The 13,182-nt window shown below is 36.3% G+C and overlaps 1 protein-coding gene across 2 annotated transcripts in view; it reads left to right on the top strand.

Moving 5' to 3' along the window:
- The window catches only part of STK3 (serine/threonine kinase 3), a 123,853-nt gene that overhangs the window by 61,833 nt on the left and 48,838 nt on the right, over positions 1–13,182 (top strand). For both annotated transcript variants that reach the window (XM_051785225.1, XM_051785224.1), the window contains exon 9: positions 6,033–6,225. In XM_051785225.1, the coding sequence (XP_051641185.1) occupies positions 6,033–6,225 (193 nt within the window). The remainder of the gene's footprint in view (positions 1–6,032; positions 6,226–13,182) is intronic.

The raw sequence follows: 13,182 nt of genomic DNA, 5'->3' as shown, positions 1-13,182 counted from the left end.
GCACATAAATTTGGGAAAATAACACCTCAAAAATGGATTTTTTCCCATTGATATCTCTGTGAAGTCCTCGTCATAGAATTGCAAAGGCAGACTCAGACTTGGAGAAATGCATATTTAACACTTAAAAGCAAGAGCAAGTAGTGATGTTAGTGTTAAGTAGAGTCTATTAATGTTAAAGATCTCTCATCAGCAGTGAATTGAGTTAATATAGTATTGAAAAAGAATGACTTCAGCTAACCTGTCAGGGACTTGAATTTATTAAATTTATTGATCTAACCCCCCAAAGAATTTCCTATAGTAAAGCATGAGCAGTTCTGCTCATTGCTCACTGGTACATGATTTGGGACCCATTAAAAAGAAACGTATAAAATGTTATAACTATGAAGTTTCTTACATTAGGAAACCAGGTTTAACCTTAACAGTTACATTTGAATAAGATTTTTTAGCTTTAATTCCTTCTTAAAGCCATATATTGTATAGTAATGGGCACTCAAGTTTAAAGTAACTCGCATAACTCCAAGAGGAGTTGGGTGGCTTTGGAGAATTAATCAGATGCAAAAATTTCACAGTAATATACTTCATTTTTAGGGTTGATTCAGGTTGTTTTCTTTCAAGTGAGGAAGAGTCACATCCCCAAAGCTGATTCTTATTTTTCTTTTTTTACCACCGTCTGTGAACATTTTACAGCATGTGAAGTTGCCAATTGTAATGTAAATATTTTTTGCTGTTCAAAACTTCATACTATCTGGCTGTAAATAAATGGATACAGTCTTCATGTCTGTATCCTTCCAGAGAGATACAATATCATTACAAATAATGTACTCAGAATTGATTTTATGCTTGTTACAAGAGCTGCTTGTGTGATGAGAATGCCTTCTGACAAACTGACATGTTTTGATAACTGCTGAGGTAGTTGTACAGATTTTTTTAATTAAGCAAGAATTGCAATTGGTGTGTTCTACAGAAGGTTAATCCCAATATCAAAGTTTAAATGTTAGTTTAGGCATTACTAAACATGACCAATCTCTTCTCTCCTGCATTTTCTGAAGTGTGATGTGAGTTGGATGCTGAGGCTGGGCAGCTGTATTATGGGAATGTAAAGTAACTCGTTGCCTGGCAGCTCACAGAAAACATATCTAAATATTTGTTTCTGTGGATCTTTAAAGGAATGAGCTAACAAGCAGCTCTCTGTATATTTTCTTTTACATTTTAATGTCTCTATTATGTGAGAAATGCTTAATTCTTTTAGAATATTAAAACAAGGACTTACTACTTTAGTAATCTTTTGTTTTTTCTTGGGCACTGAGTGGTTGACAACTATCAACACCAAGCCAGCCATTGATAATCACTTGTTCCTATATGTAGGATTATTTACTCATTCATACAAAAGTTTATTTGGTTAATCCAATATTAATTATGAAAAGTTGGCATCTGTATTTTGAGACCTTAAGAAATAATTACTGTAATTATTCCTTCATATTTTAACAAGATTTATGTAGCTGTATTAAAGGAACTAGTGAATCATGAGTTATTCCATATCTTAAAACTTATACACCATGCCGTATTTTTCTGAAGGTTTTTATATTTGCTTTCATGCTTCCTTCATGTGTTCAAATGTGTATATGATATAGCTGTGTATCTATCTGTATATATGTGTAACTTTGCATGGCAATGTTAAAACTCTGGGCTTGTAGCATTTTTCCTTTAAGCCAAGGAACACTTGACATATGTATTAATTAAATTTGATTGCAGTCCTTTAAGTGTCTCAAAGTTAGAAATAGGTAAAGATGGCTTTGTTGAGTAAAATAAAGCATATTATTAAAATCCATGGCAGAGCAGAGCGAGAAACCTGTTATAGGAAGAGTACACATAGGGAGGAAAGAATGCGCAGCAAGTCATTGATACTCAGTGTGTCAGTCAGATAAAAAAAAAGCTTAACTGCCGTTTTGTGTCATATGTCTATTGAATTTGATGGGATTTGACTGTGGGCTGAAAGTTAAGTTTTTACCTGTTTTACTGATGGATCTAAGCTTTGTGTGCTCACGTTGGAGTTTGGCTTTGTATGTGTCAGGAGCTTTACAAAATCCTTGTGCTTGACCAAATTATATTATGTGTTTATGTAGCTACTACAGTGCTTTAAAAAAAGATAGCTGTGACTACAGCCACGTTTTTCAAAGGTGATGATGAGGTGTTAATAGTAAATGAAATTATTTTACAGGATACTAAATTTTGCCAGTGTGTAAATCTTCTTTTAATGCCTTGCAGCCGAGTGTGCCGTCTTTGCTGCCCTCTAGTGTTCTTTTTACATGCCAAACTTAGGGCGAGAGATTTTAAAGGCAAATTACTGCCATATTTCCTTCTCGTTTAGTTTTTTCTTTTTCTGTCTTTATCCCTTTTTTCCTATCAGTGTTCAAAATGCAACAGAAAAATCCATTAATCTTTGTCACCTTGGCTCGTTCACTTCTATCATGATGTAGACTTGGGTATGATGTGCAAGGCCAATTTCTCTGAGAAAACTTCTTGTGTGATGATGAGATCTTTTATTTTACAAATATATTGTGGAGTCTTGAGTGTGGTTTCTGCTGAAGTCTTTCTGAATTTTATATTCTGATAATCAAATCTCTATGATTGCAATTTTGTGCTTCAAAGGTTGGTTTTCTTAATTATAACATTTTTGGTAAATAGGAATATCCAGAGAGTTAGTCCTATAGAGTTGCAGGATACTGGGAGTGCTTTACTTGTGCTTTGCATTATGATGTTGTTCAGAGTTTCTGTAGTTTCTTGTAATTTTTGTAACATTTCAAGAGATTTTAGAGTTCTTGTTCATGCGTGCCTTCTGTTGCTGTATAGTGGTGTAATGGAAACCCTCCCATATACAAGCTTGGTGCTTATTACTTGTACACAGGAGAACAGCAGGCAGTTTAATTCCAGAGTTAGCTGTTTTTATTGTTTGATTCTTGGATCTGTTTTCATAAACAGTGTGAGAACACCACATTTCATTTCTAATACCTTATTTTTTTTTCCTGGTTAAAATTGAGATTGTTTGTTTTTATTTAATCAGGGAGTTTACCTTTCTTTAACAACAGATCAGAAGTTCTACTTCAATATTTATGAACTGTAAAGCATGAGTCAGAATTTGTATGAAGGAATCACTTTCATCTCTCATATAAATATGCACTTCCATAACTTGGATCCACTGGATATTTTTATAAAGCTACTTTTTCAGATCCAGTTTAATCTATTGCCATATTAGCTAAATATCATATTTGTGAGAAATACTGGAAGGACATTTATGGGAAAAGTCTGTGCTAACCCACAAAATTAATTATTCTGGAACATGCCCAGGACACAAAAAAGTTTTATATTGTTCTGTCTCTGTACATCGTTCCTGAACTAGGGAAAACACCATTCATCAAAATTGTTGTGTTCTTCCCTTCAGTTGTTCTAATAGAACAACTGTTCTGTTAGTACTGAGGAGGCCTTTTGTGATCCTTAGTCTTCTAGGTACTAAGAGATAACTGTTCTCTATGCTGAGAGACAAGAGTGAGGTGAAGGCTTTTGACACTCTTAGACTGGAAAACAAATGCTGTTCTTTGAAACAAGTCCAGATACCTGATTTGACTGAAGAAATAAAAGATCAATTTTTTTTAATGAATCAGAAGTTATGAAAATGGTCACTTAGGACTGCGTTTCATACCTGTTCATATTGTTAGCCATTGCTTTTTTCCCCCACTTACTTCTAAAATGAAACTTTTGAGCTTCAGGAAAATGTTTGCTTAATTTCTGATTTCAGTTTAGATAGGCTTAGGACCGTATGCACTGCAAATGGATATTAATTTTAGTCAAGCAAATCTGCAAATCGAGTGTCACTATGCCTTAAACTCAGAGATTTACCTACCTGTGTGTTAGAGATGCCATATTTGTAGTGCTTAATAGGAGAAACAGCAGTATGTAGTGAGTCAGTTTTGCATTGTATTGCACTCCTGAAAGAAGCACTTGGAAACAGTAGCTGAAATGTTCCAGCACTTTTAAAATGCAACCCAAAACTGCTTTATTTTCTGAGTGCCCTTTTTAGAAGGAGAAAAATATAATTCACAGAAAACACGGGTTAACAAGAACATTTGGTGCGGGGAAGTAAAGAAAATTAAAGTTACCACCAGGAGGAGCAGTACCAAAATATTCTTTTTAACTGGCACAGTTGGCAAGTGCTGTAGCTGTAAGCTAACTGTATCTTTGGGGATATCATAATTTTTTTTAAAGATAGGGTACTAAATAGAATGCAACTAAAAAAAACCAGAAAGAATGCAAATGAAGAACTTCAAGATTTTAACAAATTATAGTCTGGAAGATTATGAGTCTTTTGATGTTTGGAATTTTAATCAGAGATGTAGGTCTGTATCCTGGTTTCATTATGGTATGCTGTTAGCCAGATTGTCTGAATCAAAATTAAATCTACTTTTGTGTCTTCTAGTTGAGACGTAATAGAATAAATTTCAGGAGCTGGTGTATTGGTATTACTGCTCACTACAATTCACTGTGTCTGCTTAGATCAACCCTTAGTGAAACAGGTTGTCCTGCAATGGAGCTGCTTGTGTTTATGTGCCTATACGAGAGGCAAGTTGTCTGCCGTGTCAGGGAATAAGGAGAAAGGAAAAGAAGGAGTTCAGTGAGAAATAGAAAGTGCCAGACCTTGCAGGCATTTGAGTCTTGGGTTTGATTTTTCTGTCTCCCCCAGCCCATGCCCTTATAAATCTCTTCATAGTTAAAAATTTAAAATCTATAAAACAACACAAAGATTTAGGAAAAAGGGGAATTTTTCTTTTCCAACCTAAACAATTTTATGAATCTATGTTGCAACAAGCATGTTGTTTGTAATGGGCAAATTAAAAAACCCCACAGTGTTATCCAATAGTCTTTCAAGCTGTGTAGCGAAAATATTTTGCTAATCAGGGATAGAGTTCATTTGAAAAGGAACTCGAAGTTTTGAGACAATAGAGGAAATGCATGCATATATGGTTATAAAACTGGGGAAAGTAGCATTTGTATTTAAAATTTAACAATTTGACATAGAATAATTTTGACATAGAGTAACAGTGATGTGTGTTATTTCTTACGTGTAATCAACAAAGGAGAATGTCTAAATTTTTTTTTCCTTGAGTAATAGATGTTACTCATATATAGCAATAGTCACAGTCCATCACGTTACTCCTGAAATGCTGTGATGTGTGTATAAAATCTGATTTTGGAAAGCAGTGGGATTTTCCCTTAGTGTTTTCAAAACACATGAATTTTATGTATCATTAACTGGCTTGTTGTTAGTTCTGTTTCACGTGCCTGGGCCCATTACTGTTACCAATTCAAGATGCTACCATGTGTCTTCATGGTATTATCTACCCACCCACTTAGTGGGTAAGTATGTGTTGGACAGGTATTTTTATACATAGTATTAATAAGTTATTTACTCACTTTTGTAATAGAGATTTTAAAAGGGAACGGAATACTTGAAGTAAGTCTAGTTGATTTTCTGTTTCTGAGGAGGACTTCAGAAACTCAGAGGATTGTTTAATCGCTAAATTGAACAAGATCCTGTATCTGGCCACTGTGTGTAATGTCAGATGCTGGGCATGATACTTAGTTAAGGGTGGTCAGCACAAATCCTTATGACAGGCCCTTGTAAAACAACCAAATAGCTTTCTGTAAATTGTGGTACTGATTTTTGGAACCCAGAGAGGTAAAATGGGTCATGAAAATCACAGAGATACTTAGAACTGGATGCTGATGCAAAGTGGGTGTGTGGGCCACATTATGCTCACCCTGTCATGCATCTGGGAGGAAGAAGAAAGTTTTTATTTTTCCTTTTTGTGGAACTTTTTTTTTTTTTGTTATTTCCTTTAAAGCTTTAAACCTGAAAGTCTAGCAGTACAACTAGGTCACCTAAAGATAAAAAACTAATCAATAAGGATCTAAGTGATTGCATGTTAACTTCTTCATTTTAAATGATCTTCTGCATTCTGGCAAACGTTTCTCCGTAGGATGAAGATGAGTTGGACTCTCACACTATGGTAAAGACCAACTCAGAGAGTGCTGGTACCATGAGAGCCACAAGTACGATGAGTGAAGGCGCCCAGACAATGATTGAACACAACAGCACTATGTTAGAATCAGACCTGGGGACCATGGTAATAAATAGCGATGATGATGAAGAGGAAGATGGGACCATGAAACGTATGTTGTCAATTTGCTTTCTTCTAATAATGTCATATGTTTTCTCATGCTGCACAACAATATTGTATCCTCAGTGGCTTTTAAGTGTAAAGTTCCGTGGTTAAAACAGCGGGAGAGGTGTATTTGTGTTTCTAAGCACTCTCTATAGTTTACCCCTTTCTCTGGAGGACTATCAAATTGGCCTTCTGTGAATTGTCCCTTTTACTGTTTGTGTCTTGCTTTTTGTCTCTGATCCCCCATTTGGACCAGTTCCTTGGAGCTAAACTGAAGTGATGTGATTGAGAGGCTGCTGTTTCAATGCCAGTGGTCCTGGGAACACATCGTGACTCTCCATGGGGTCAGCAATCAGTAATATATCTTGCTGCAAAATGGTTTTGTAAGTCATGATCAATTAGCAAATTTGTATTTTATAAGCAAGTTATTATTCAGACATTCGTTGGAATGTAGTTTAATAATCCTTGGTTTAAGTCAATGATCAAAAGATTGTTGAAACCTAGGTAAAAAGTTCTAATTGACTTGGTGGCCTGTGAGGGAGTACGTAACAGAATAAAAAAAATTGTAAATGTTTTTATGTATAAAATTATAACTTATACTGAAATATTCATAAATACTTATGTACTGATGTGGTCATTATTTGGTTGAGGACTACTGCAGATTGAGGCCCACTGAATTTAATAGAATTATTTGCTTGAATGGGCAGCATCAATAGATGAATCTAACTCAGGCTGTAGCTGCCTGAATTTATGAGGCACAATGTAATGTTTAACTCCAGGCTATTGTCTGGGGGGGGTGGGGAGTTGTGTTTGTGTGTGTAATATAGTAAGGTAATGCCTCAAGAGTGAAAATCAGTGCCAAATAAAGAACTTTGTAGAATGTCTTATAGCAAACATAAAGCTGCATTTGTGTTTGCATATAGACACCTGATTTGTGCAAAATTAGTTGGAAGTGCAAAGCAGGATTTTATTTTGTTTTAGTGTACAGCAAGTTTGAAAGAAAAAGAGGTTTTGTTGATTTTGTTTGTTTAGGTTTTATGTGGTTTTGTTTTGGTTTTTCTTTTGTTTTTCCTTAGTGTTCTCAGCAATAAGATAGCACACATGCCTCTTGATTAGTAATTAGTTTAAGTATGATGATTCACCTAATGAAAAGACTCAGTATGTGCTTTAGTTTGTTTTCATGCTGAAACAGAATATTTGCCTGTTAGACCGTTTTAATACAAGTGATCTCAAACCCATCAGTTTCAACAAGCTGAGGGAAAGATGAGTGATTAAAAAAAAGAAAGGGAAAGATAGTACCAACAAATTTGGAGTAAAGTAATTCTTAGGGTGGAAGTATCATGAATTAAGGTTTAGTACAGTTTCTGTGGTGCTTGATAAATCACTTCAGGCTTCATAAGTAAGTTCTATATAAGTAGGGTACCAAATTGCACTACACTATCCGTGTAGTAGTTATATATGCTGAGAGAAAATACCTGTCACTGTGCCAAACAGATCAAAAAAGTGTCATTAGTTTTGCACTGCAGTCTCTTATCTGTGTCCTATTTGTCTGCTATGTTGCTGGAGACATTGCTTTTAAACTACACTGTTATTTTCAATTCTGAATTGATTCCAGTTATAATCTGTAGCTAGAAAGGGAATTACCTTTTTACACCTTGACGTTTGGCCAGTATATTTCTTAATCCCATTCTCCTTTCTTGTCAAACAAGAATATATAATTTTTGGGACAGCGGGTTTTCTTCCCCTCCCTCTTCTCCCATAGATGACTGTCTAGAGCCCCATAACTCCAGCAAAGCAAAGCCAGCAAACTGGAAGTAGCCTAATGGGAAGCGATGGTTTCATCATTCAACTGTCAGGCAGCAAGTTTGGTTTCAGCACTTACTTGCTAGAATTTCTTGTATTTTGCATTAGGCACCTCTTATTTGCATTTTTTACATTAAAAACTAGAAATAATTCAGGAACAGGACCTTCACATCTCTCAGCTAAAAATAAATATAAGTCATGTCCACCGTAGCTGGTCCTTTGGTTCTGTGATTGTCATGCTGTTGGCTGAAACAGGAGGAGTAACAAGGGTCCTAAATAAATGTTAGTAGGAAGGGACATAAAAATCCTTGTTGTCCCTGAGAGGCAGGCTTTGTGCTTCTTTGTACTCGACTTTGGAGATTGTTTGCTGTTTCCAGTGTACCTTTATAGGCAAAGTAGGCACTTTCTAGATATTTGTGTGATTTGATTATAATAAATCAGAACAAGTAGCTTGAAAGTGCTCTTTGATACTTCTGAATAATAGAACATTGCAAGCAAGAATCTTGGAGAAATAAACTTAGTAAACTAGGGAAGAGGGATTTCATTTCCTTCCTAGAGACACAAAATATTTGTGACAAACTTTTTATTTAATTGCTGTTGTGTTTAGTTTCATGTTTTGTTTCCTTCTGCCTTTTGTTTCCCCGCTCAAGGACAAAATAAGAAACAATAATATGTTTTTATTTATAAGTACCCATGCTTAGAGGCCTCTGGGAGCCATGACAGAAAATAACTAAAACCATATTTTTTTCACAAACGGGGAATTGTGCCCAGATAAAATTGGGATTTGGAACAAAAAGAGGCCTATCATCCTACCCCAACATACATTATACAATCTACCAATAAAAAACATTTATACCATCTTACTCAGTATACCCTGTGCATGCTCTGAACAGAGACTATGGTGTGTACCTGGAAGAAGGGAAGAAAATGCAGAACACAGAGAGATGGAAGGATAGAATTTAACTTTAGGAGGTTTAATGTAGAGTAAAGAAAGAGTGAGAATGATGGAAATATTACTTTTTTTGTTCATTTGCCTGGGTTGTACTTATTTTTGTGTAGAAGCTTTTTCATGTCAGTGCAGAGACCAGTGTTCAGACCAGCTTTCCCACATTCCCTTTGTGGTTTTTTGGCAAGGCTTAGTGTTAGGGCTTTCTGCTGCACCAAGAATACTTCCGATTGTTCTCTTTTCTCCTTTTCAGTAGCATTTCCCCTGCTTCTCTTTTCTCCCCTGTTAAATTTATATTTGCCATCTACTTGGGCTGGAAAGCAAGTTGTCTCTTAGTGCCATTTGGATTTATTCTGGGTTTCTAAATGTTGCTTCAGATTTGGTGAAGCTTCTAGATAGTTCATGGCTGGTAATAAATGTGTTAAAAGATGAGAACAGTGAACTAAATGAGGTGGCATTTGACAGGTAGAGTGTAGAAAAGGGCTCAGGTTTTTGTTTTGTTACTTTTTGGCCTGTAAGATGTGAATATTTTAGGTTTAGTCAGCATAATTCTCAAACACGTTTTCCTTCTTATCAAACAGAAGAATATAATCTTTGGGACAGCAGGTTTCTGTCCTCTCCCTCATCCTCCATAGGTGGCTGTCTTGAGCCCCATACCTCCAGCAGAGCAAAGCCAGCAAACTGGAGGTGGTCTGAGGAGAAGTGATGGTTTCATCATTCAGCTGTCAGGCAACAGGTTTGGTTCCAGCACTTATTTGGTGAACTTTCTTGTTTTACTGTATAATAGTATTTTTGATTACAGTGGGATAGGCGCCATACTGTAGAACCTACATGTTGATAAGAAAAATTAATGGGTTGGTTTATTCATTATTTTTTAGTGATTTCAGCATCCAGTGTAAGGGATTATGTGATGCTGCAAGTCAGTCTCCTCTGTGATGTGAGGTGGATGCTTAGCTCTGGATTAATGCTTCAAAACTCTTAGAAAGGCCTAAGTCCTACAGCTCTTTTTACAACTGAAAAGCAAAAGCTAGTGATATGTGTTTTATGACAATGTAGGACCTAAGTCCAGTAGGAATTCAGCAAGGAAATTTAATTATGGGCTGGTTTTAATGGGGCTGTAGCCTGGACATTGATGTTTCACTGATGTAGTTTTGTTCAAGCGTTTTTACTGTGCCCACGGTAAGATGGTTTGCTTGATGCCATGTGGAGTGGTACTAGTGCTTTACTCCTCTGTATGTATATAGAGAGAGATGATAGATGTTTACAAGCCTATTTCACTCCTCAAGTCCCCTCCTGTGATGGTAATAAAGTTGTTCATTTACACTACTACTGCTAGTAATATATTTTAAAAATGGGATTTTTTTTTAAAGTAATGATGTTAGCAGTTCTGCCTTAGAGCTGTTGCAAAATGCTAGTTTAACATGGATTTTCTTTGTTTTGCTGAAAGCAGAAATAAAATATAACTCATCTGGAATGGACTAATGGGTTTATAATAGTAATGTCATTGAACATTTTTTTCTTTTCTCCGGAAGCTGGAAAAATAGAACAAAAGTTATTAAACCACTTTTACAAGTCTTATTCTCAAGAAGCAAAGCAATGAAACTTTTCCTCATGAAAAATTGTTTAAACTTGAGTTCACAGTCCTTCAAAAAGTCTCTGAAGGCTTCAGCTGTTTGAGTGTGGATTTTCTGTTTAAACGGCAGTTGCAGTTGTTTCTGATAAATGTGTATATTATAAAACAAACAAACAAAAGACTGAATGAAGCCTGATATTGAATGAAGACTTGGGTGTATAAGTCACTGTGATATGAAAACAGTGAACTCAGTAACCACTTTGTTACATAGTTCTCTGTCATCAAACATTTCTTTCCTTTGATAGATTCCCAGCTGCTATGGCCTAAGGAATTGGGGATCCAGTTTCTGCTGATGCTTCCTTGCAGTTCTGAGTAGGCTGACCTCTAATTCTCTGAGGTTATTGTCTAATAGGCATGTGTTAGCAGCAGAACTTGCCCGTTCATAAAATACAGTCACAATTTTCTGCTAAAAATTTGGCTGAAGGAGGTGGCTGTGGCAGCTTTTACATAGTAATTCACTGTTAGGTGCATTTGACTGGAGATTGAGGTCAAAATTCTAGGCTCCTGTCTCCCATTTCCCAGGAGAATTACTGCTCTGTTGTAGGCCAACTTGTGTGGTGAGAGAGAAGTGGTAGGAATGTACAAAATATAAAGCCTGAGTAGTATATGATGTTGTATAAGCCATGGTAGCCTTTGTAGTAGGGATGAGAGTAGGTAGGTAGGTAGGTAGTAGGTCAGAGAAGGCTAAAAGCTGATTGCTATGCATCTTCTGACTCTAATAGTGACAAAGTAATATATTTTGGGGGAATAAAGATAGTGACAGAATGTTCACAGAAGCACTTCACATAGGAGAACCTGATGCCTAACTTGACTGAAGAGGCAGCAGCTGAAAATGTTCCTCAGTTGAGTGGTGGATGGAGATCCCCAGGATGGGGAAGGTTGTGGAAGCTCGTGGCTTTTTGCAAAGGGAAGAAAGCTTTCCTCTGTAGATATGCAGCTGCAAAAGAGGTCCAGTGCCCTGGTAGTAACAGAATGAGAGAAAGATTTAGAGATTTCCTGTAGGAAGTTGTAAAACCCCCACTCCAAAATGCCAAACAAACAAAATATCACCACCTGTGCCCTCCCAGGTAATTGTAGTGGGAGACTCCCATCTGTAGGAGATGGACACCCTCGTCTGCTGACCTTACTTGCTAACTAGCAGCAGAACTTTTAAACTGGTTTAAAATCAATTTAATACTAATATGATACTTTCCTGTTGGAAATACATCACTGAAAAATCATTTTTCTTTATAGATGACATCAACTGAATTTTATTAAAATATACATTAGAATGGCATGTATATTCCTCCTTATTTTGAAAGGTGTATTTCGAATTTATTTTAGTTTTTCGAATTTATTTTAGTTGTGATATGCTTTTGAAACAGTATAGTAGAGTTGGTGTTGTGTTATGTTATGTTGTTGCCTCATTCATTTCACTGAGCATACTTTTTGGAAGAACCTTACTTATGTGACTATTTGGGGACATTGCTATTGCCTGTATTCCTATCGGGGGTATTGCTGAGGTACAGTATGTATTTTCAGCATCCATGGCAGTCTCTGTGTTCCATGGCTTACCAGCAATTTCTGACTGCTGTTTTCTTATGATTTTCTGCCCAAAGCTGTCTTGAAGTCCTGCAGTAGGTGAGTATAAGGATGATAAGATACAGATATTCTTAAACACTGAAACTTCGACAAACATTTTTAAACATGATCTTCTACAACTTCATCATGAGGGAAAGAGGAGGGGCAGGCACTGATCTCTTCTCTGTGGTGACCAGTGACAGAACCCAAGGGAATGGCCTGAAGTTGTGTCAGGGGAGGTTTAGGTTCAGTATTAGGAAAAGGTTCTTCACCCAGAGGGTGGTTGGGCACTGGAACAGGCTCCCCAGGGAAGTGGTCACAGCACCAAGCCTGACAGAGTACAAGAAGCGTTTGGACAACACTCTCAGGCACATGGTGTGACTCTTGGGGATGGTCCTGTGCAGGGCCAGGAGTTGGACTTGATGATCCTTGTGGGTCCCTTCCAACTCAGCATATTCTGTAATTCTGTGATAACTTGTTGAAAGTAAAGAATAATTAGAAGAACGGAAAAATCCAAATCCTCCTAGAACGGAGCAGGCTATTGCACAATAAAACAATAGGTTTTTAGTGCAAGTGCGGAGTGATTCTGGGTGTGCTGCACATTTTTTGTGGCAAATAAGTAATTTTTTGTGTAAAAAGTAACTTACTGGATAGATGAGTGAATTAAGTGTCCTTAAAGGAATCTTTATGTATTGTACTTCTAATTTTATTTGCTCTTGAAAGACAGTTGAGAAAATGACATTACTCTGTTCATGAAAGTTAGAAAAAGTATTTTCAGACCAAAATGATCTTCTAATGACTTTATATTTTGCAAAGAGAAGTGCAGCCTGCTTCAGTTTGCTCTGCCATAAAGAACCTGAATTTTTATGAAGTAAATATAAAAGAGATAGGAACCTTTACACTTTAAAGTGGTGTCAACCTATCCCATTTCCCATGAAATGCTAACTAAATTTGTTAATGTTAGGTTAGCTAGAGATCTAAAAAGTGTCTCTTTTTTCATTTAATTAGTTATAAAAGTAAAA

This window comes from Manacus candei, unplaced genomic scaffold (assembly GCF_025592945.1).
Source record: "Manacus candei isolate 608988 ecotype Guabito, Panama unplaced genomic scaffold, ASM2559294v1 h1tg000019l, whole genome shotgun sequence".
Lineage (NCBI taxonomy): Eukaryota > Metazoa > Chordata > Aves > Passeriformes > Pipridae > Manacus > Manacus candei.
This window is presented reverse-complemented; position numbering and strand designations above follow the sequence as displayed.